At 42.8% G+C, this 24045-nt stretch overlaps 1 protein-coding gene across 1 annotated transcript; it reads left to right on the top strand.

The window, feature by feature from the left end:
- The first annotated feature begins 1351 nt into the window (after positions 1–1351).
- acvr1ba (activin A receptor type 1Ba) lies at positions 1352–22786 on the top strand. The gene is made up of 9 exons (XM_054781386.1): positions 1352–1551; positions 16745–16981; positions 17070–17327; positions 17876–18106; positions 19379–19546; positions 19641–19797; positions 19875–19999; positions 20084–20214; positions 21158–22786. The coding sequence occupies exons 1-9, from the start codon at positions 1488–1490 to the stop codon at positions 21281–21283; spliced, it is 1497 nt and encodes a 498-aa protein (XP_054637361.1). The 5' UTR covers positions 1352–1487; the 3' UTR covers positions 21284–22786.
- Positions 22787–24045: the final 1259 nt, after the last annotated feature.

The raw sequence follows: 24045 nt of genomic DNA on the forward strand, positions 1-24045 counted from the left end.
CACAGTGGCTGAATGGAAACATTTATGTTCAAAACCATAGGCAACGAGGCCCCATTAAAGACATAATCCAAACCATCCCGTTCATTCAATAATAAGAAATTACTTTGATCATCTTTTTTTGCATTCAAATACATATCTAACATTGTATTAACAACATTGTGAGGTTTTTTTAATCATCATCACATTGTTTTTGTTTTTAAATAATTCAGTGTTAATCTCCCAGTTAAAGCAGATTAAAAACTGTTTGTTTTCAGCAATGGTAAATGCCATTGCTGAAAACGCAAACGTGAATTACACAGCAATTGCAGAAAATGGATGGCTGGATAGCCTAACATGCATGTTTTTGGGATGTGGGAGTACCCAGATCTACTGACTATGAAGGTAGACGTGCTAACCATGAGGCCATCGTGCGGCTCTCTGGCGATATTATTTACTAATTATTTATTTAATCACCAACATATCCATTTCATTAATAATTTCTATATTTCAAAGTCAATCATTGAACGACATCTATCAGATCATTGATGCTGCCCTCCACCTCTTTGTTGCTTTGATCCCGCTGCGCACGTACAGCCTCACAGTCAGGAGGTAGAAGATTTGAATCTCTATTGGAACATCCCTGTGTGTGGCGTTTGGATGTTTTCCCTGTGCTTGCGTGGGCTTTCTCCGTGTACTCCAGTTTCCTCCCACATCCCAAAAACATGCATGTTAGGTTAATGGTAAACTCTATCGTCCATAGGTGTGAATGTGAGTGTCACTTGTGTCTATATGTGTCCTGTGATTGGCTGGCAACAAGTCCACAGTGTACCCTGCCTCTCACCCAAAGACAGCTGGGACAGGCTCAAGCTCACCGCTCACCCGAATGAGAACAGGTAGTATAGAAAATGGATGAATGGAATTTTCCAGTGTTAACTATGCTGATTGCTGAAAATTGGTAAAGTTTTGCTTCATCCTGCTAACAACAATAGAACACACACCTCAGAACCAAATTGTACATCTATCCTCCACCTGCAAATGTCTAAAATGTGTCAGCTAAATTCATGCATTATTGATTAAAATACATTAAAGATTGCCCTCCTCAAGTTAACAAAAATTTATCTAGATCTGCACAAAATTGGGCTTTCTTCCAGGCCATTGCCCCTAGTGAAAATAAGTTCAGTAATATTTGATTGCAAAAAATTATCATCTTTGGAAACAAACAACTGTCCAGGGTTAGGAGTCGGTGCAGTCTAACTAAGTAAAATAAAGTAGTATATTTCTGTAAGGTCATAACACTACTATTGACCTCAGAGGAGGACACTTACACCTCCCCTTTAAACAGACGCCCGCCCCTTTAAGTACGTCACCAGCCTCCTTGCAGAGTGTCTGGCTGTGTGGCTAGTGCGGTCCGACTGTGGTTGTGTTGCAGGTTTACTTGTGTTCGCAACGACACGCTCCAGGCGCCTTTCTCGTCTTTGCTGTTGTGGAGCGATGGGAATTTGGGAGAAATGGCTCTGAAACACACCGGCCGAGCTCTGCTGTCCCTGCTGGGGCTACTGGCTGTCGCTAATGGTAAGTTTGATCCGAGCACCCCCTTCGGCTTTTGTCTCGGTGTGTGTGTCGTGTGTGTGTGTGTGTGTGTGTGTGTGCGCGCGCGCGCGCGTGTGTCTACGCCTGTTGTCGCTCTTCGCCATGGCGCTGTGCACAAGGGGGATTTGGCTAACCACAGAGAGCTAGCGTTGACCAAAAAAACATCGTTTGCTGTTCCCAATAACTAAAAAGAGCCCCTCCTTTCTTTTGTTTGTCGTTGATTGACCAGGGGTGCTTTAATTGTAATTGGAGCGTGCAGCTAAAAACACAACAACAACAACAACATGGCTGGGCTGTTTATGTCGGATTACCTGCTAACGGCGCTAGCTAGGAAGTGTGAGAACATGCATAAACGTAAACCATAAATGTGAAAGAACTGCGCTTCAGTGTAGTGTATGTTGAAATATTGTTAATCACACGTTAGTGCAGTATTTACTAAAGAATCCCTCCCTGCCTCGGCTCAGGCGTATGTGTCTTGCTTGCTAACACAGTGCAAAGATAGCTGCTTCGTTAAACGTTCTCAATGTGCTCACTTACGGTTCCGTCACATGTTTTGGCTCTGGTTTGAGGAGAAAGGCCCCCCTGAATAGAGGCCTAACCTACTTAAGTGGCTGTGTTGTTTGCGTGTAAACACTGGCAGCTCTCGCATTGGTGTCCATTCGTAAAAGGAGTGAAAAGGCTGTTCAGTGGCCTCCAACAGCAATTGAATGCTGGCATAGGGTGACAACAGCGGCGTATTCAGACACCCCCAGACAGGAGTCAGAGTTGAAGTCTGAGTTCATTGTGATGTAAATGTGGCAAGTTGGGGGTCCTTGTGGGGGGTGCACAGGCAATGAGGTTGCTCTAGTCTGCTTTCAGATGATACCAGCTGCTCAACAGACTCTGAAAATATAGTACACTGGTTGGACTGTGGCTCATAATACAACAAACTGGTTGTGCAACACTACACTTAGTCTCCATAAGATGCCTTTTCCTTGTTGCAACCTGCCTCCAAACTGATAAAGGTAGTAATTAAACCATAACCGCTGAGATTTTATAACTTCACTTTAGTGGCATGTCCTCCACTAATGAAGATTCCCTTAAGGGTAGATAATTCAAGTCTTTGTGCCTCCACCAAGCACAAATTTATGTAACTTTATGGAACTGCTTGTGGCAAGATTGAATTAATTATCGAGAACTGTAACAATATACTGTATAGACCAGGGATGTCAATCGTTTTTCTTCTGAAAATGAAAATGGCCACTCTTCTTTGTAACTTTATTTTTGTTTCATTTCAACCTAAACAAAATGAATAAGCTTGTAACATTAACACAATGTTGGTAACCACAACATTTTGTTTGAAAACATACACAAAAACAATTTTGTTCATCTGCAGCTTTTATTTCAGTCTGCATTTCCTTGTAGTGCAAAGGTCTCCCAATTTTCATCACCATTAGAACTGCTTTGTCAAAAAGAAACGAGAGGTGAGCTGTTTGTGTTTTTATTTATATGACTGGCAACATTTAATATGTACTTTATTTACAAAGCAGGTCTCCACTCTGAACAGTATGGTATATTGTCTTTATGCAAATTTGATAGTAATTTGTCATTAAATAGATGCCTAATGTATGACTTGAACAGTTTTATGTAAAAAAAAACTACTCAAGGTTGAAGCAAATATTCTTTGACTCTTTTGGTGAGATGCTCACCAAATGATCTAAGTAAAGTCTCATGCAGCTGGCAAATGGCGGAGGCCAATTTTGGCAGACAGATGCATAGAATGACTAAAACGCGATTGCTCCTTGCCAGTTACAGTATGTATGATACCCACCATCTTTTTTAAAATAAAATAAATCACCAGACTACAATAAATCCACAAAGGCAGTCTCTGCAGCATGCTCACTCAAATGAAGACAGGTCATATACAGTAATTAATGTGATCACTCCACCGTGTGCGATACAAAGAGCAAATTACTGTAACCGTGTGACCGTGTAAAGACAGAAATGACATTTTGTGGTGTAAATACACTGGTGCTCTATCGCTATCAAAAAAGATTAACTTGATTGTCTGGGGTATAGCATAATGGTAGGGGAATCACTGTCTATGTAGCAATTTAAATAAAATATATTTGTTTTAAAGTGTTTTTTCCCCCCCAGGAATCCTCTCTGCAGACCACAAGCTTTGTACCTTGATGGAGTTCTGCACTCCCCTGTGTGCCTTTCGAGTCTTGCCGTTTTGTTTGTCTTGTTTTGGGCACAGGGCAATCAGCTGAAGACTCCAATAGTGAGAAATGTGTTTCTCACTGTGACACAAACATATGCAAAATTTATAATGTACTGCCATAGCATGGCAATTTACATAGAAACAAATCATTAAGAACGTGACAGACTTGTATTTATCACAAGTACATAGAAAATGCCAGTTTGACAATCCGCAAAATATTACAAACGTAATTGTCTTTCCAAAAATCGCCCCCACCTTTTAAGGGTCCGAATCAACAAACTTGATGAGTTGATTGATGCAAGTTATGCTGGAAGCATCACACTAGAATGATGTTACCTCTGTGTTGTTTATTTGACTTGGGTACTTGAACATTGACGGTCATACGTGAGCGTTGACTGGGTGGTTGACAAGGGTGTGCGGTGATTGGTTTGTTCAGCTGGTAAGGTCTTTAGTGAAAGGGGGGGCCGCAAGTCTGTGTGGAGCCATGGTTTGTGCACCTTTTATGGAAGATTACACAATAAATGTCCCAAAACCAGACGAACCAGAAAGTTGTAAGCCCGAGCAGATCCAACAACATTGGTGAGCGTAGTGTTTTCTTTCTCTTGCAAGAATACTTTTTTTTTTAACTGAAGGCAAGTCACTTCACATGTTGTTGACGTCATTCAGATTAGCAGCGAGTTATGTTGCATGCTCGCGTGATGCACACTCCCTTGTGTGCAGTCGACACACTTGCAATGTGATCTAAGTGCAGACACATTGCCGTAAGGTGGGGCGCGTCCCTACTGCCTTCCCTACTATTGTTCCCTCCCCACTCATATCAATGTCCTGGGTGCTCTTTACTATATTTGTTTTGAATGCTGCCACTTGGGAATAACTTACTGTCATAAATTGCTAACAAAAACTTGTGCATTGTACTGCGCAGGAGGTTACGTTCTTGACCGGGTTTGTATTTTGTATGTTAACCAGCTTGTTAACCACAGTTGTTGGCAGTTGTGTTTTTTTAAAGCCCCTGTCACACTAAGCACGAATCAAGCAGAACCAGCCAGAATGAAAAAGTTTCAAAATTCACGCCACATTTGGGAGAGGATTTCAATGCTGTTCGAGTACTTATCAGCATGAGAGCTGGTGCTTCAGGGCCTTCCTGGATTTCAGCACGCCTGTACTGTGCACGCTGGTGGCTGGTTATGCGGTGTTTACACTTGCACGCATTTTGCCTCCGCATTGTCACGCAATTTGTGTGTCATGCGTGTCATTTATTTACGTATTTATGGCACTCCTGAAAAACATGAAGACAGTTTGTGCACTGTTTGCATTCTGTTTACGCATAAATACCGCACTTGGCACGCAATTAGTGACTGAAAATGGTGTGCATTGGCACAAACTGACCATGCTCAAGTAGTGTTTACATCTATCCATCCATCCATCCATCTTCTACCGCTTATCCGAGATGGGGGCAGCAGCCCAAGCAGGGAGGCACAGATTTTCCTCTCCCCAGCCACTTCATACAGCTCCTCCCGGCGGATCCTGAGTCGTTCCCAGGCCATTTGGGAGACATAGTCTCTCCAACGTGTCCTGGGTCTTCCCCGAGGCCTTCTACCGGTCGGACTTGCCCTGAACACCTCCCCAGGTAGGCGTCCAGGAGGCATCCTGACCAGATGCCCAAGCCACCTCAGCTGGCTCCTCTCAATGCAGAGGGGTAGTGGTTCTACTCAGAGTCTCTCCCGGGTGACAGTGTTTCTCACCTTATCTCTAAGGTAGAGCCCAGCCACCCTACGGAGAAAACTCATTTCGGCCGCTTGTACCCGCGATCTTGTCCTTTCGGTCACTACACAAAGTAGATCGACCGGTAAATTGAGAGCTTTGCCTTTCTACTCAGCTCTCTCTTCACCACAACAGACGCAGATTGTTACCTCATGGATATGCATTTTCCCCACCACTTCCGTGAAGCAGTCATGGCATTATTCGGTCCTTCGGTGTCCCACGTGATGCCACGCAACAGCAGGCATCACCCCTATAGCTTCATTAATTCCTCTATTTGCAAGGGACCTAAAAGATTTTGATCTCTAGAGAAGAAGCTCATAAAAAAGAAAAGTGTATATTTTCTCACAGCTGCAGATGGAGAATGTGCCAAGAGCAGGAAAAAGGCAAACTAAAGAAAAGGCACCTTTTCAGCCCTTCTGCGCTGTCCACACTGACTGCCGCTGGTGGAGTTAGCTTGGCCACTTTTCCTTGTGAACGTGATGTGATTACGGTCACACAGTGACATTTCCGTGGTAGCTGTGTATTTACAATACAGTAAGAATATGTAGAATGCAGTTAGGGTGCAGTTAGAATTACCTTTTTGAAAGACATTCAATATTTTTCTACTTCAAATCCACCTCGAAAGTTTTTAACATGCTATAACATTTTGGCAACAAGAATGGGCACTTAGAATATCCAAGAAAAAAACAAGAATTTTCCTTCCAACAACATTCTGGCTCATGCTGCCTCTATTGTGACAAGGGTATAACTTGTAACAGTAGAACAACTTTCCAAACATTGCAGCTGTTTCCTGCTCTTCTTTCTCCATACAGGAGTACACTTGCTGCTGTGCTCCACTAAAGCAATTGTTGGGCTTAGTCGAGGTCTGTGCCGTGTACTGCTCATTATCTTAGTTAAAGGATGGCATTCCCATGTTCAATAAACTCCTCATTTAGTCTTCTTATATCCTGTCTAATCATATTTATATAAAAGCATGTCTCATATGCACACCTGCTCACTAGATCACAGCAAGGGAAATTTTGAGAAAAGGTGGAAGCATCCTGGCTTCAGAGGTAATTTTGTAAAAGAATGCTAATAAAGCAGTTTATACAACCTGACCTTTATACTAAAAATCTAATGTAATCAGCGCTTACCAGTTGTAATGGCAAGTGAGTGAGCCAGATTCAGGTCAAGTCTGTGGTGGTCCCCCCCCCCCCCATAATGACCAGTGTCAATAATGACCTCCGTTGGGCCCGGAGGCAATGAGTCCTAATTGGAGCAGCAGACACTGTACCCTGTGACTGACCCAGCTCCGCTATTACTGATACTGCACCTTACTACCACCGCAGGACCCACAATTTCTCTCTGAAGCAGCCTTCTCTTCGTTCCATTAATTCAAATACCGAGCACTCACAATGGCTGCGCCCACATAGATCCAGTAGTAATAAGAGTTCATGTCTGTGAGGCTCAATTTGTCACCTGTTCTCCATTACAAGTTTTGTTGGGAGCAATGTTTCTTGTAGAAATGTTTTCTTAGCTGCTGTTGGCATGTAGAGTGAACGTCCTCTTTAAGAAGACAACACTTTCTTCAGTTCATAGTAATGGAAATATTTTGTAATTTTAGAATAGCGAGACAAATCATTTAGGTATGTACTTGCATTGCTTCCTGAATTACAATGTACCATTGTACACGTGGGTGTATTAATGATGGGTGGAGTAACATTGTTTTGGTGGTATAACATACAGTACTTCAGCATTGTTGAATGCATGCCATAGAGTTATTTTCTGTAAGCGCTGTTCCTTTCTCAAGCTAAAACGTTGTTTGATATATGGCTAGGTCTTCCAATTATGACACTGGGAAAACACTTAGGTGTCCTGAATAGTTTCTTTGCAGCAGTAGCAGTTGCAGCAGCAGCAGTAGTAGTAGCTACAGTCCCGCAGACATCCCTTTTAGAATGCAATCAGTAATTTGAGCCCGAGATGCAGACAAAGGTAATGACTTTCCTCCTTCCCGGAGCATTGATTCGGACACTGTTGTGCATGGTGTGTGTTGCACACCCACTCTGTCTGGTGGTGGCTGTTTGTCTTGATCAACTGTGTCTGGTATCTGTAGAGATCGAATTTCAGCCAGTGCATTTGGGTAATGGTGCTGTGCTCTTCATACACGCACTCACAGTGTTTGTAGGAGTCTTTTTTTTTTTTTTTTTTTTTTGGAACCTGCACACTCAATTGTTAGTTTTGACAGAACTAAGGTAATGTAATTTTAAACAATACACAAATGAAGGCCACACACATTTGTAGTGGAGTGAATTGTTTGCTCCAAATGGAACTATGCTGTGGTGTGTTGTTGGGGCAATACTAGTTTGGGCAGCATTGTTTTATTAATCCCTTGTTCACTACAACTGTCATTTCCTGCCTCAGCATGCGCGGAATGATAGGAACTTGACACACACATACTATCAGCCCAATGCCTTCTCCCCCTTTTCAACTTCACTGTTTCCTTTTTCCTGTTACTTGCCACCCCCTCTCCTCCAGTAAGTCCAAGTCTAGACTGGGTTTTAATGACGCTCACAGCTGGTCCCTTGGGTGGACCCCAATCGCAGCTGGGGGGCCCTGTAAGTCCAGCTCATTACTTCCCCTCCCCTTTTGTATTGTCCGGCCCAGCCCCCACCCTGTCTGGCCCTCAAATATCGGGGTTTTTACTGTTAACCCTGGCGGTCCACTGCGTGCCACCCGTCCCTCCCCCTCCCGTCCCCTCTCCCTCTCACTCCCGCCTCTCCTACTGAGCTCTTTGTTCACTCAGGACCACTCCAATCCCTCATGTCGTTTTAATCTCTGCACAAAGCACCAGTGTAAAGACCAACAATTATGTGCATACAAGAGCAGAGTTCATGCTAAATAATTGTCACACACGTCATGCCTCTACTCTGTTCTCTGAAGTTATTCAATCAAGTGGAGCTTTTGTTTCACTGCACCTTCAAACGCTGAATGCAAACCTGGTGTTTGGTCAAATGCTAGTGGGCATTGCTTAGTTGTATGTTTTAAGTGTTTTGGTTTAAGACTCTGCCACACAACAAACTTTTGGTTGACCACAATCCATCACAGAAGGACCTGAAGCGGTAATGTGGTAATGTGTTTTCAGCCATGTTTCCTTCCTGAATCTCTGCATGTTTGTTTGCATGGACCACCTTTCCTAACATGGGGTCGGGTCAGAATTTAATGGATTTCTGGTACCCCCTTATCTTCTTTTGACCAACTTGCATTCTTTGCTGAAGTGAGATTGAGATTTGGCTTTGGTCAACTTGTTTTTGTTTGTATAGGGTCCATCTCGCTTCACTTCTGCAGGAAATAGCTTTTGCATACAAACTGTTGTGAATTTGTACACATTTGCCAATATTAAATTCTTTGCCGTTTGCCTGCTGGATGGCGAAACACACAGGCATGCTATTGCACAAATTAATATTACAGGAATCCTGCTCTGAGTGCTCCTCCTTTCCAGTAAACAAGCATACTTTAGTCATATCAGCATACATGACACTTGCATAAAAACTCTCCCACACAGGATGCGGCCTCAGTTGCACGGAAACAGCTCTTGTGATGTTAGTTTGTTTTGCAAACTTGCATCTCTTCTCTTCTTGTAGCAGGGAACGTCGTTGGTCAAAGAGACCCTCCGGATAAGACTAAAGATTAGTGGAAGCTTGCCACGCTTAAATCTTTTCTCGCTCTGTGTCAGACATTGTTAGTGCTTGAACTGACTGATGCTTTTCTCCGGCAAAGAATAAAGAAAAACTCCTCACTTCTCATGTTATTGTTTCTTCGTGGTCCTCAGTGAAAGTCGTCAGTTTGATTGACGAAGATTTTGGCCTATGACATGTCACTCAAAGAGACTTGAGAGTTGTAGCAGGGATTTGTTTCAGGATCTATTCCAAACACCGTGTCAGGTCCTTATCTATGCTATGTGTTTAGTTCTATAAAACCTTGGTAGGATCATGTTAGAGCTAAGCGGACCTAAATGAAAAGCATGTGCTCTTGAACTCAAAATCACATTTGGTTCCAAATCTAATCAGTTCCTTGAGATCCGGTTGACCACCGCTGGTACTAGTTAACTCATTCAATACCAAAGATGTAGTTACGTTTTTATAAACCCGAGCGCTTGATCCCAACAACGTATTCATACATCTTTTTTACATCATTTTTTTTGCACGAGAGGCCAAAGGAGGTGATGATGCAACTCCTCACGAATGGATTAGGCTTGAGAGCAATTTTAATGCTATAAAAACGGCCACTAGGTGGCAGAAGTGCATCATGAGAGGAAGGAGAAACATGACAGGAAGAGGAAGCCCTTCCATAAAGGCAGCTGTCACATTGCGCACCACACACAAAAAATTGTATTGTAGGGAAATTATTGCATGCACGCGCACGCACACACATAGTTCAGTTCCATTTCAGATAGTCCATTTCCAAATGTGAACATAGTTCATGGTGTTATACTGTATTTGTAAATAAATTATTTTGTTGTTAAAAAGAAAAATCTACTCTTTTGTGTTGTTCATGTTGTGGTATAGTTAGATATTTGAGCAAAATATTTGTGTTAAAGTGAAAGTTATGCTTGAAACCTGTCGTTTTACAAAAAGCTTGTTTTTTCCCTTGTTCAGTAGGGAAGCGATATTTTCTGAAACATACCTATGTTCTCCTCCTGACTACTAAAGAACGGAAAAAGACAGAAACAAACTTTTTTTTCTGATGAAAGATGGGGGACTTATCTTTGTTTTGGTACGTTCATGTTTATATAACCATAGGACACAATATTCTGTGTGACTTCAAAAATCAGTCAAAATTGCCTAAAATGTCCGGTACTGAAGGTGTTGTCTTTTGAGTTAATACAAGTATGTGAAGACCGTTGGGCTCTGACCTCATTTAAGTGCCTGGAAGGACCAGCATTATTTGCCAGCAGCACCGATTCTAATTGTCCTCTTGACGGAACATGTGCTTGACTAGTGGATGAGACAACCTTACTACTCTTTGTTTATAATTTTTGTAAAACACTGGTCAACTTGTGTGTCTTTAGGCAGTGTTTCTTCATACAAACACAACAGTGATCTACCATTCTATGTGGGTAACAACAACAACTAAGCGCTAACAACAGTTATTTACAACGTTCCCACAAGGCATGTTGGGTACTCCAGTGGCAGTTCCCTCACCCATCGACTGAAGTGCGCGGTAACTTGGGTCATTTCTGGTTTTCGGATGTGTGGGCTCAGTGTAGTTACTCTGTGTAGCTAATTTCCTGTTCATAGCTAGCTACTCTTTGATGTAACGCGATTCTAGCTAGGCTTCTGGAAAGTGTTTGCAGTGATAATGGTACTTGTAACAAATGTAGTCTCCATGGAGGCAAGGATGAGTAGCTTTGAGGAGTAACTGCACTGTTTAATGACATACAGTCATGGAAAATATGATTACACCACCCTTGCTTTTTCAGTTTAATGATCCATTTTAATGCCTAGTACAACTAAAGGTACATTTGTTTGGACAAATATAATGATGAAAACAAATAAGACTCAAAAGAGTTTAATTTATGAGCTGAAATATGAATGGCAGATGAACTCAATCTGTTTTTCAACAGATTTGAGTCTGCCCCCCCTCCCTCCCCTACCAACTCACCACTCTTCACCCCCACATCCCCATCCCAGCCATCCTCTACCCCCCTCTCCATAACTGATGATCAGGTGAGAAGTCAGCTGAAGAAGATCAAGGCAAGGAAGGCCCCGGGACCGGACGGCATCAGCCTTAGAATCCTCAAGGACTGTGCTGACCAGCTCTGTGGAGTTCTCAGGCACTTGTTCAATCTCAGCCTGAGCCTGGAGAAAGTCCCGGCCCTGTGGAAGACCTCCTGTGTTGTCCCGATACCAAAGACACCGCGTCCCAAGGAGCCTAACCACTTCAGGCCTGTTGCCTTGACCTCTCACCTGATGAAGACCATGGAGAGGATTATCCTGCAGCACCTGCGACCCCTGGTGGGCACTCAGCTGGACCCCCTGCAGTTTGCTTACCGGCCTAGGATCGGAGTAGACGACGCAGTGATCTACCTGCTGCACAGATCACTGCTACACCTGGAGGACAGCGGAGCGCTGGGGGGGGACATGTTTTTTGACTTCTCCAGTGCTTTTAACACCATCCAGCCGTCACTACTCAGAGTGAAGATGGAGAGTGTGGGAGTGGACCAACAACTGACTGCATGGGTTATAGACTACCTCACCAACAGACCACAGTATGTGAGGCTCCGTCATTGTGTATCTGACATGGTACTCTGCAGCACAGGTGCCCCTCAGGGTACGGTGCTCTCCCCTTTCCTCTTCACCCTCTACACCTCGGACTTCACACACAACTCCACACAGTGTCACATCCAGAAGTTCTCCGATGACACAGCCATTGTGGGTTGTGTTTCAGAGGGGAATGATCTGGAATACAGGACGGTCATCAGGGACTTTGTCAGCTGGAGTGAGCTTAACCAGCTGCAACTCAACACCAGCAAGACAAAGGAGATGATCATTAACTTCCAGAAGAAAACATCCCATTTCACACCGGTGAACATCCAGGGAGCGGACATAGAGTTGGTAGACAGCTACAAATTCCTGGGTGTTCACCTTAACAACAAGCTGGACTGGTCCGTCAACACCCACGCCCTCTACAAGAAGGGCCAGAGTCGCCTCCACCTGCTGAGGAGACGGAGGTCCTTTTGGTGTGTGCAGGACTCTCTTATGGACCTTTTATGACTCTGTGGTGGCCTCAGCCATCTTCTATGCTGTGGGCAGCTGGACAGGGGGCAGCACGGACAGAGACAGGAGCAGGATCAATAGGCTGATCAGGAGAGCGAGCTCTGTCCTGGACGGTCCTCTGGACTCCGTGGAGGAAGTGGGGGAGAGAAGGATGTTGGCAAAGCTGACATCCATCATGGACAACACCTCTCACCCGCTACATGACACTGTTGTTTCCCTGGGCAGCTCCTTCAGCAGCAGACTGTTACACCCACGGTGTAAGAAGGAGAGGTTCCGCAGGTCCTTCATACCGACCGCTGTCAGGCTCTATAACACCTGCACCACCTGAACCATGTTGTACTTGTAGTCAATATGCATTTCTTTACACTGTACTCTTTACTTGCGTATCTTGCTTGCTGCTGTAACAAGTAAATGTATGTAGCAACTTCTATGGTTTTCTTAATAACTGAAATCACTTAGTAAGTTCTTACATGAATAGCTATAGCACTGTACTGCCTAAAATATTAACTCTTATGAGCTATTTTTGTTGTCATTGTTATATTTGTCCAAACAAATGTACCTTTATTTGTATCAGGCATTAAAATTAACAAGAAACTGAAGAAATAAGGGTGGTCTAATAATTTTTTCCATGACTGTACTTTAGCCCCACTAGTTAGCCTAGAAAATCAGACGATGTCATCCCTGAAAGCAGAGGGCACTAAAGGTGAATAGAAAATGTCTGTTTTAATCAAATTAGAAATAGTGGCATCTGTCTGTGGCCTTGTGGTCTAAAGGCATGAGCAAGAAATGAAGCCAAATACTGCATGGGAGAATTTGGCAGAAGCCTTCTGCTCTTGTTTGGTTTCAGTTAGTTTCTCCCACGGGGCAAGTCAGTCTCTTCTCAGACTCTTTGGGTCCATCCGCAGTGAAGGCTCTAATTTCAGGGCTTGTCTGGGCGCCTCTACTTAAGTCCTGCTCTATGTCTGGCATCACAAAATATCTATAACTGAATGGAAATCTTTACATCCACTTTTGAATTTGGCCTTGTCTTTTCCCACTGCTGGAGAATTTATAATATTATTAATATATAATATTAATCAAGTAAAAAAATAAATGTTATGTAAGACTACAGTATTTTTTGTGAATGTTACCATAAAGCAGTGACCAAAGATGCAGCAACTGAGCTCTGTCACAGAGATGAAACATTTCCTGCCCTCCAAAATATAATACATAGTGTATATATAATACATTGCGTTTTCTGAGCTGCAGAAGCCTGTTTGTTGATTGGATGCATTGTCCATGTTAAAAAAGTCCCCAGTTTTGCATGTGTAAGTAAATTTATGCTTTCACGAATAATGTCTTCTTCGAGCGTTGCGTCCACTTTGTTCGGCGGTCCTTGAACACACCATGTGTGTGAGACTTATGTGTATGACTTTCTCCGATGCTGCACAGACAGACGTGTAGTTTCTATTCTTCCTTTCACCTCGTCGTTGTTCACAAATGTTAATGCTGTGCGTAAATGCACAGAAGCAAGCTTTGATAAAGTTACCTCTATGCTGCTGTGCATTTTTGCTTAGTACATAATCTCATGCTATTTGTGCTCATATGTCATTTGAGTTAGTAATGAGGCTTGTATTGAATTAATTTCCTTATTGATTTCTATATATGTGCCTTTTGTTTGCATAACTATTCATAATTATTACGTTTATGTGTAACATTAATTGGATTGTACTGATTATTTCCATGTTGTTGCAGACCAAAGTACAGCAAAAAAGCATAAAGATCAGTCCACCACATCTTACCACAGCTTGTCACCTCTTGTTATAAATATATTCACCAAACAGAAGACCTGCCAGGAGATATCTTACCCTTCTAAAACCCTCTCCGTTTTAAATTGGTAGCCTATGTGTGCAGTTGGAAAAATAAGATGCATGATTTTTTAAAGTTCATAATATATTTAATAACGTATCAAAAATGTTTTATTGTGTGGTTTATGTTTAAGTGTGCAGTAGTAGTGGGTACATGACTTCCGGTCAGGTGTCTGAAGTGTGCGACTGAGAAGTTTGGGAACCACTGTGATAGATGATTTGATGCACATCTAGATACCCAGGTTATGATACGATTCAAAAGCGATGTATTTTAAAAATGGAACAATTTGATACAATTCGGCACAGTTTAATGTACAAATGATACCACGCTATGGCCTGGTACCCTCAGAGCGGTAGCGGGCCGCGGGACACTGTCAGGTGCAATGATTTTAAAAAGCACTTAAAAAATGTTTTTAATAGTTTGTAAATAACTACATAAAGTTGTATTTAAATGGATATCAATTTTGGAAATATGGACCTGCCGTTGTTTTATTAAAAAAAAAAGTAAAGTTAGAAATTCCACAATTTTGCATGTTTATTTGTTGCGAGCAGCGACCAGTTGCACTTTGTTCGACGCTCCTTGAACGCACCATCTAACTTTCTCCCATGCTGCACAGAACTACTATACCGTATTTTTCTCACTATGTGGGAATGCATACAGGTAAGACCTTATTGAGTGCTAATGTGCATATTTGTTTGGTGCACAACCTCAAGTTAATTCATGCCAGCACACACATCAAACAAGTGACGTATAATCTTCTCTCTGAAAAACAAGTCCAGGCTCGTACTGGTGGATGGTGGGTCTGTATTAATTTAGTGTTTTTTTATTTGATGTTGTTCCTGTCTTAGGTTTACACAACACGTAGTAAATAATGTACGGGCTGCTACTATTTACATCCTTTCTCATCTTCAGTCATGGTAAGCTACAGAGCATGCGCAACAATCGCTTCACCGGCAGCCCAGGCTCTCGCGTTGTTTAAGAGACGCACTTTCAGCCGGCTGCTAGTCTTGCGATAACCGGTGCATGTCTACAATCAGTTAGTCTAATAGATTTATGGCTGATTCGTATCAATCCAGGAGGCTGCTACCGATTTCACTTGTCAAACTGGATATCCGGTCGCGTCAGTTGATTGTTCACAACCCTAATCTAAATGTAATATGAGTGTGGCTGAAAGGAATCAACCTAGGATATATGAAAAGTTTCGGTAGTTGTCAGAAGTTTGTGATCAATGGTGACTAAGTTTGTATTTCTAATGTGTATGCAGTGGAAACGCACTGCTTCAGTGGCACGACAGCGTGCCAAAATGACAATTAGTGATTAAATGTTAAGGAATGTAAAACAAAATTGACTTTTAATAATAGTTCTCATTCACAACTTTGTTTGACGGACATTGTGGTTGGCGGTGCAAAATATTTTATGACATTTGTCGAATTGTATGGTAAAAATCCAGCTGCTCTGCTTCTCATGTACATAACGCACATGAGACATAAAACTAGTAATGTTGAAATGGAGATAATAAGGATATTTACTTGCGGTAATGTCTCCCCCCCCACTTCATTATACACATGATTCAGCACTCAGCCCAGCAAGCTTTTGCAGCCGGGAGAGAACCAAAAAAAAACCTTGATACCTCTTCCTTGATAATGGGAAACAAAAGAGAACCTGCAACGAGCTCGGAAACAGCAACATTAAGTATGTCGTACATGCACAAAAAAATTAATAGTTGCATGAATTGGCATAAAACCAGCTTTTAAACATGCATGTAAACACATTAAATTGATAGTTTGGATTTTGTGACATAAAGTTGTATGACATTACCTCCACTTTGTCCAGTGAATTCTGGTCGGTTTTTGGTATTGAAGAAATAGTTCCGGCTATATACTGTAGTTGCATCACAAAACTGTTTGACACAAAAAAGTCAGATCCCACAGTTGCTCTGCGTTATTTTCTCTCCCTTTGTATCACTGCGCGCTGCCGATTGTCCATTGTTGTGTATGTGTTTCACGGTGTTTACATGTGCGGAGGACGACCACTGCAACGCGCGAGAGCTAAAGTGTGTATGTGCATGCAATCATGCAGAATTCCCTGACCCACCTATTCCAATCGTGCGAGAGGAGGAGAAGTGTACCGAACTTCATCACAAATCAGTACACTCCTACTAGCCAAATGTGCTGGACATTAGGTGTGAAGTGGGCTCACACACAGTACGATTGGCCGATTGTGGGTATGCCCCGAGACCCTGAACTGATGACTGATGTTGCTGGGTAATTGTGACTGGGACATTGAGTGGAATCAATCCCACTCCAGCTGCAAAAAATTGGCTATGTGATCCACTACGGTACCAATGCCCACCATCAGCATTCAAACTGTAAATGAGAAACTAATTTGGGGCTTAGTTGTTTTGCAATACTAGACTTTTCCCGCAAGAAGGAAATGGACAGAAAAGCAATGATGATGAAAGACCATAGCACTTAAGTACAGGAAAAGCAACTGTTGTGCATTTCTCACTTCATGTCATGTAGTGACGGCGATTCTCAAGGTTCAAATGTGATTTGTTTAAGCAATCGCAGTGTTTTGTTGACACAGTTTTTGTTTTTCAACGTAACAGCTCTGCGTTGTAACTGCACAACCTGTGAGAAGACAGGCTATGAGTGCGAGACAGATGGCGCCTGCATGGCCTCCACATACACCATTCAGGGGAAGGAGCAACATGTTCGCATCTGCATCAACCGGGATAATCTGGTTCCTCCCGGGCAACCGTTCTACTGTCTGAGCGCTGAGGGTCTACTCAACACTCATTGCTGCTATGTGGATTACTGTAATAGTATTGACCTGAAAGTTCCTGGTGAGGCTCTTCTCATTCATCATCACCACCCATATTCACAGGTTGAGACTATTCACATGAAAACATTCACATCTATGCTTCCTCCCAGTTCCCACAAAGGAGGACCTTTCAGGCTTGGGCAGCTCCTGGGGCCCTGTGGAGCTGGTGGCGGTCATCGCGGGGCCAGTCTTTCTGCTCTGTGTGCTGTTGATGGTTGGCGTTTTCCTGTTCCAGTATCACCAGAGGGCCTACAGTCACAGGCAGAGGCTGGAGGTCGAGGACCCGTCCTGTGACCATCTGTACTTGGCCAAGGACAAGACCTTGCAGGACCTCATCTATGACATGTCTACCTCTGGATCAGGCTCTGGTAACAACATTCATACTATATTGTTCTTTTGGGAGGAGGACCATATTTGAGTTCTGCAAATGGGGTTTGCTTGAAACATCTATATGGGAGGCATCTTGTGCTGTTAGCTCAAAGACGCTTCATCATGTCTGGCATGAACACCCACTTTGCCTCCAAGGATGTACTGATTTAGAAAATGTAAGTGGTCATTGTGACCTAACAGAACATAGATCAGTGAAGGCTTATCACAACTCTAAACACTACCAGTGATTTGTGATAGTCACAAGGGATTGTACAAGTCTGGAAACTTTTGCATGGTAGCAATTATTTTATCTGTGGTCCACTGAGAGCTAACAGTGGAAATAGTTTGTGGTTTGAGAGTAATCCACCCGGAATGTGTCCAAACATGTCTGTGACGGGAACACACCAGTGTGCCTGATGAGGTCATGTTACCTTATAGCAGCTGTCTAATATGATTTACTTTTAATAAATGTTCTGCTGATGACATTATGATTACAATTTATAGAACAGCACAACTCTTTTAATTCGTCTTCTCCTGCTCCTTACAGGTCTACCCCTGTTTGTGCAGCGCACTGTGGCCAGGACCATTGTGCTTCAGGAAATCATAGGAAAGGGTCGCTTTGGCGAGGTATGGCGAGGCAAGTGGCGCGGAGGGGACGTGGCGGTGAAGATCTTCTCGTCTAGAGAGGAGCGCTCCTGGTTCAGAGAAGCTGAGATCTACCAGACAATCATGCTTCGCCATGAAAACATCCTGGGATTCATTGCAGCAGATAATAAAGGTGATGTTAGGGGAACTTCCACAAGATTTATTTATTTATTTATTTATTTTATTATTTTTTTTTACATCGCAACTTTAGGAAGTCTGTGTATGGCAACTTGCTGATATCTAGCGGTAATCGGTGCTCGCTGCGCAGTATCGTTGGCCACATTTTCTTGAAAATGGCAACATGGTCACTGCTCCTCTGCTTTTGCCACTTCACAGACAGCTGTTTCATGAACGGAGTACAGTTTGACGCTGAATTCTCCAATATTCATCCAATTATATCCAATATCCAATTCTTCTTTACTGTTTACTGATAACCATTAGCATGTAACCGGCTGAAGGGGGCCTGTCTTTAGGCAGCACTGGGTTGTGGGTGGGAGGGGAGGGCTGGTTGCCCTACCCCTGACCAATCACAAAAGAGCAGGAGGAGAAGGATGAGGCTGCAAAATCCGAGAATGTTGGCCAAGAGGAGAAGAATGTAGCTTGACCCTGTATGCAACATGAGATGTATGGAGTATTTTATTGAAAGGACCTTATTTTAGTGCCCCACTGGGACACAATATACTTTTTAAAAGCCTGATATGGCCCCTTTTTAACACAAAAAAGGGTATGCAACACTGTGCTGTAATGTTGCATAAAAAGCACACTTATATTTTTACCAAAAGTCAGTTTTGCTTTTCTTACAGTAGTTTGTGGTTCAGATAAATAACCCCACTGGCTATAATGACAGCTTGTACAGTATTCAAGAGATTCAAGAGAGTTTTATTGTCATGTGCATGGTAAAACAGCAGTTATACCATGCAATGAAAATCTTATCCTGTTCATTCTCCCAAGAAAAGAAGGAAAACACAAGAAAGAATAAGAACATAAGAAACATAAACACATATACATAAATACCAAGAATTTAAGCAACAACAACAGAAGAGACATTAATACAAGTAAATAACACAAATAAATAAATAAATAATTAAATAAAGTGCTATGAGTGTGTGTTGCGTGTGGCGTGTCTGAGTGCTTCATTGAGAAGCCTGATGGCCTGTGGGTAAAAGCTGTTTGCCAGCCTTGTGGTCCTGGACTTCAAAGTCCTGTAGCGTCTGCCTGACGGTAGGAGTGTGAATAATGAGTGTTGTGGATGTGTGCTGTCCTTGATGAGGTTGTGTGTTCTTCGTAGGACTCTAGATTTATAAATGTCTTGCAGTGAGGGGAGGGCTGCCCCAACAATGTTCTGTGAGGTATTGGTGTGTTTGTGTTTGTGTGGGCATGTCTTCATTGTTGTATTCTCCTTCAGACAACGGCACATGGACTCAGCTGTGGCTGGTGTCGGACTATCACGAGCATGGCTCACTTTTCGACTACCTGAACCGTTACTCGGTCACCATCGAGGGCATGATCAAGCTGGCACTGTCGGCTGCCAGCGGACTGGCGCATCTGCACATGGAGATCCTCGGCACTCAGGGTGAGATGAGCTCTTATCTAGTGTGTAAATGTTACTTAAGATGTTTAGCTGAAGGCCCAAACTTGAACGGTGCGTTGTGTGTGTTTCCCCGCAGGTAAGCCTGGCATCGCTCATCGTGACCTCAAGTCTAAAAATATCCTGGTTAAGAAAAATGGCATGTGCGCCATTGCGGACCTTGGTCTGGCTGTTCGCCATGAGTCCATCACGGACACTATTGATATTGCTCCAAACCAACGTGTGGGCACCAAGAGGCAAGGGTTTCCACACTCTTAACCCACAGGTCTCTTTTTCGTAATTTTAAAAAGTCAATATCTGTCTATCCTCACAGATACATGGCTCCAGAAGTGCTGGACGAAACCATCAACATGAAGCACTTTGACTCCTTCAAGTGTGCTGACATCTACGCGCTGGGCTTGGTGTACTGGGAGATAGCACGGCGTTGCAATGCAGGAGGTGAGGACCTTCAACACCACAAAACATTCTGGACACATCCGAATTCACATGCTCCAAAGTGACGACTGTCCTGTTGTGCTCCAGGTATCCATGAGGAGTACCAACTGCCCTACTACGACCTGGTGCCCTCTGACCCCTCCATAGAGGAGATGAGGAAGGTGGTGTGTGACCAGAAGCTGCGGCCCAATGTGCCAAACTGGTGGCAGAGCTATGAGGTAATGATGTGCACATTCTTGACTTGAGCGATTCAAATACTTTTTAAATAGTTCATGTAGCATCTGGCGCAGACAGTTTGAAAATACTATATGGACAAAAGTGTATTTACTGTAGTGTGAACAAGTGTTTGCCCCTTCCTCATTTCTTTCTCTCTTTTTTTTTTGCATGTTTGTCACACTTTGTTTCAGATCATCAAACAAATTTAAATATTAGTCAATGACAACACAACTGAACACAAAATGCAGTTTTTAAATGAAACTTTTTATTATTAAGGGAGAAAAAAAATCCAAACCCACATGGTCCTGTGTGGAAAAACTGACTCCCCCACAGGCCCCACCCCACGCCACCACCCACCCCCGGCATTAATAAAAGTTTAATTGGGCAACAGTGGCTCAGGAGGTAATAGCAGGCCGTCCAGAAACCGGAAGATTTGTGGTTCAATCCTAGCTCCCTCCACCCAGTCACTATTGTTTAGGACTATTTGGTGTTAGGCGGAGAGGCCGTAGGCGCGAATTGGCAGCCACGTTTCCGTCAGACTACCCCAGTGCAGCTGTGCAACAAATGTAGATTACCACCACCACCACTGTGTGACTGAGCAGTGAGTAAATAATGTGATCACCTCATTGTGAAGCGCTTTGGGTGCCTTGAAAAGCACCATAAAATCTAATCCATTATCATTATTATTATTTAAAAACTGCTTTTTGTGTTCAGTTGTGTTGTCATTGACTAGTATTTTTAAATTTGTTTGATCTGAAGCATTTAAGTGTAACAAACATGCAAAAGGATTAGAAATCAGGAAGGGGGCAAACACTTTTTCACACCACTGTGTATATAATATGCCATACTTGATATGTCCAGTCAACCCACAGATGTAATTTAAAGACATTCATGTTTTGGTAGAAGAGATTACGAATAAGATTGATTGATTTTTTGCATGTGCAGTCTCTGCGCGTGATGGGCAAGATCATGAGGGAGTGCTGGTACGCCAACGGGGCGGCCCGACTTACCGCGCTGCGCATCAAGAAGACTCTGTCCCAGCTCAGCGTGGAGGAGGATATCAAGATGTGAGCGGCCCAAAAAGGAGCTGGAGACGCACAACCAGGCCGCGCCCCTTCCCTACTGCTCCTCGCCCCCACCTTCCGGCCCCCACCTCCCAGACAGAAACACTCAAAACAGAGACTGCAAATGCAAGAAGCCCTGCCAGTTTTTGAAGCCACACTCCAAGTTGTGACATGGCCTACCTCACCTTTTTAGCCAAAACTACTGAGACTACACCCCCGCCCTCCACCACCTTGTCATCCTTGTGTCAACCTCCTCGTCTTCATGGGCCCACAGCACTACCACTGTTAATATCATCTCACCTAACCTTTTTTATACTTTCATCTCCTATGGCAGGAACTACTAGTGTACAGGGCCTCTTTGTTTTTATTTAAATTGTCCCTTGAGCAGCAGGTCAAATCATCTTTATGTCTGTGAATGTTTGAAGAAGCCATGTTTGTAGTCACTTGTGATAGGACTACAAGCACGGTGTCTCGCTCTAGCAATTTGACTCCAACTGTGACAATTGTAGCTTCCTCTGTGAATCCTGCAGGTAACCACTGGACTGCGCACACACACGCTCCACTTCCTGGCAGGGAACATGTTTGGGATGTTAATTTATTTGAGCTTGTGTTATTTCATGTGGATGAACGTTTAAAGGAGCGGTGAAATCAGAGCTGTATGAAATGGTTTTTTGTTGTTCTTTTAATATATATATAGTGTGTTTCTGTAAAGACGTCATTTTTTTCCCTTCATGACTTTAGACACTACTGATGATGGGTACCTATGATTTAAAACACCCTTTTTTTGATGTGACATTTGAGCAGTCTATGGTACTTTTAGACTGTGTGTGTGTGTGTGTGTGGGTGTGGTGTTTTGTTTTTTTTTTAAAACTGTGCCAGAAAACAACAAAACTCATCAGCTGGATTTTCTTTGTTCCTCCTTGTTGGTACTACTGATCCCACAATTGCTGCAACTTTTGTTTTCCTTTTTATTTGTATTGTTTGGATTGCAAGTCCTTTTTGGGAGCACCATAGCTGCAGATGATGAACCATCTCCCTCTCATTGACACTGGAATATTTCAGGGCGCCAGCTGATGACAACACAGACGCCCGATGTCATATGTAGTTCCTGCGATTTTTAGCGTAAAAGAACACGAGGCAGCATATTGTGCTTGGTCGTCATGGAAGTCATATATTTTTGTTAACGTTGGCCACGTCTAAGTGCTCCAATGCTTGATCAGGTATTTGTGTGTCCATGTTTGTCTGTTTTGCATGCCGTCTCAAATACTGCCCCCCCATCAACACCACTGTCGCTGCTACTCTTAACGTGACCGAGGAGAAATAAGAGACATTTGCTGACATTTGAACCAAACAATTGCTCCCCCACCCCCAAAAAAAGTCTACTTTTTGTTTGTTGCCATGGATATACAACCATTAGACATTTTCATGTGTTATACTTCAAGATGGAGAAATCCATGTTGTGCAAATGTTTTCAGAATTAGTGTATATAGATGATATACAATAAATTCCTTTTTGTTAAAAAAGTGATTGACCTCAATGATTTTTCCACTACTCGGGATACTTTAAAAATGTGTTTAAAGTGCTTCCAAAGTGGATGGACACTTTTTAAAGACAAAGGTACACTTTTTACCCTTGCCAAAATGGTCCACCTCCTGTTTAAAGAAAAAACAAAAAAATAATGTATACACTACCGGTCAAAGGTTTGGACTCACTTTCTCATTATGTGTTAGGGCTGTCAAATGATGAACAATTTTAAACTAGTCCTAAATGAAACTCCCCACAGAGATGCCCAACGGAGATTCAAACCCACATCTTCCAGGTCTCCTGACTGACTGTGTGGCCAACATGCTAACCACTTGGCCACTGTGCGGCCCAAGTGAAAATAAAAATAATAAAAAGCTCCCGAAAGAGGGGAAACGCCCTCCAATATTGGCCGCATTTTGGTCTTAATTGTCTGACGATATTTAAGGATGAAGATTGTATCCTTCAACATGTTCTCATGGATCTGTTCCTACAAAAGTGACACTAATAGTGCAGTGGTCTGGCTAGAAGACCAGAATGAATATCCCAGTGAGTCTTATGATGATTCAGCAGAATGCTATTGTTTTATTTGTTCTCCTCCCAATAAGCCACAGGGCAAAAGGAACTGTTCCTTTTTTACTATTAATTTCATTCAATTATTGTGTTTGTATTACTGTATTTTATGTGTCCTTCATATGTTCTGCGCAGACATGGTCTGTGCTCCAGCACCCTGAGACTCAGGGTGGACTCAAAAAGGGGGGGGGGGGCTGAGGCAGTAAGGAGGGGAAAAAGATAAGATAAGGTAAGATATATCTTTATTAGTCCCACAAGGGGAAATTCCAGGAGGGAAAAAGTTAGGACAATTCCAAGCCCCCCCCCCCCCCCCCCCCCCCAAAAAAAAATAGGTACTAATTAAACTATGATTTTGCTGTCGGGATTGAGATTTTTTTTTAATGTCATAAAACATTCTCTTTGTTTTTACTTGTTTTTGGAAGTAAAAGCTGAACACATTCATATTGACCAATATGACCATTTCATCCTTGACCTTTTTAATGAGTTCTTGTGTGCTTTCACCAGAACAAAAGGCAGTGGTATCATCCACAAATACCAACTTTAAGTCCTTTGTCACTTTACAAACGTCGTTGATATACAAATTGAACAGTTTTGGTCCCAATATTGACCCCTGGGGTACTCCACACGTAATATTTAAACTCCCAGATGTATATTCTCCTAGCTTTACAAATTGCT

This window comes from Dunckerocampus dactyliophorus, chromosome 1 (genome assembly GCF_027744805.1).
Source record: "Dunckerocampus dactyliophorus isolate RoL2022-P2 chromosome 1, RoL_Ddac_1.1, whole genome shotgun sequence".
Lineage (NCBI taxonomy): Eukaryota > Metazoa > Chordata > Actinopteri > Syngnathiformes > Syngnathidae > Dunckerocampus > Dunckerocampus dactyliophorus.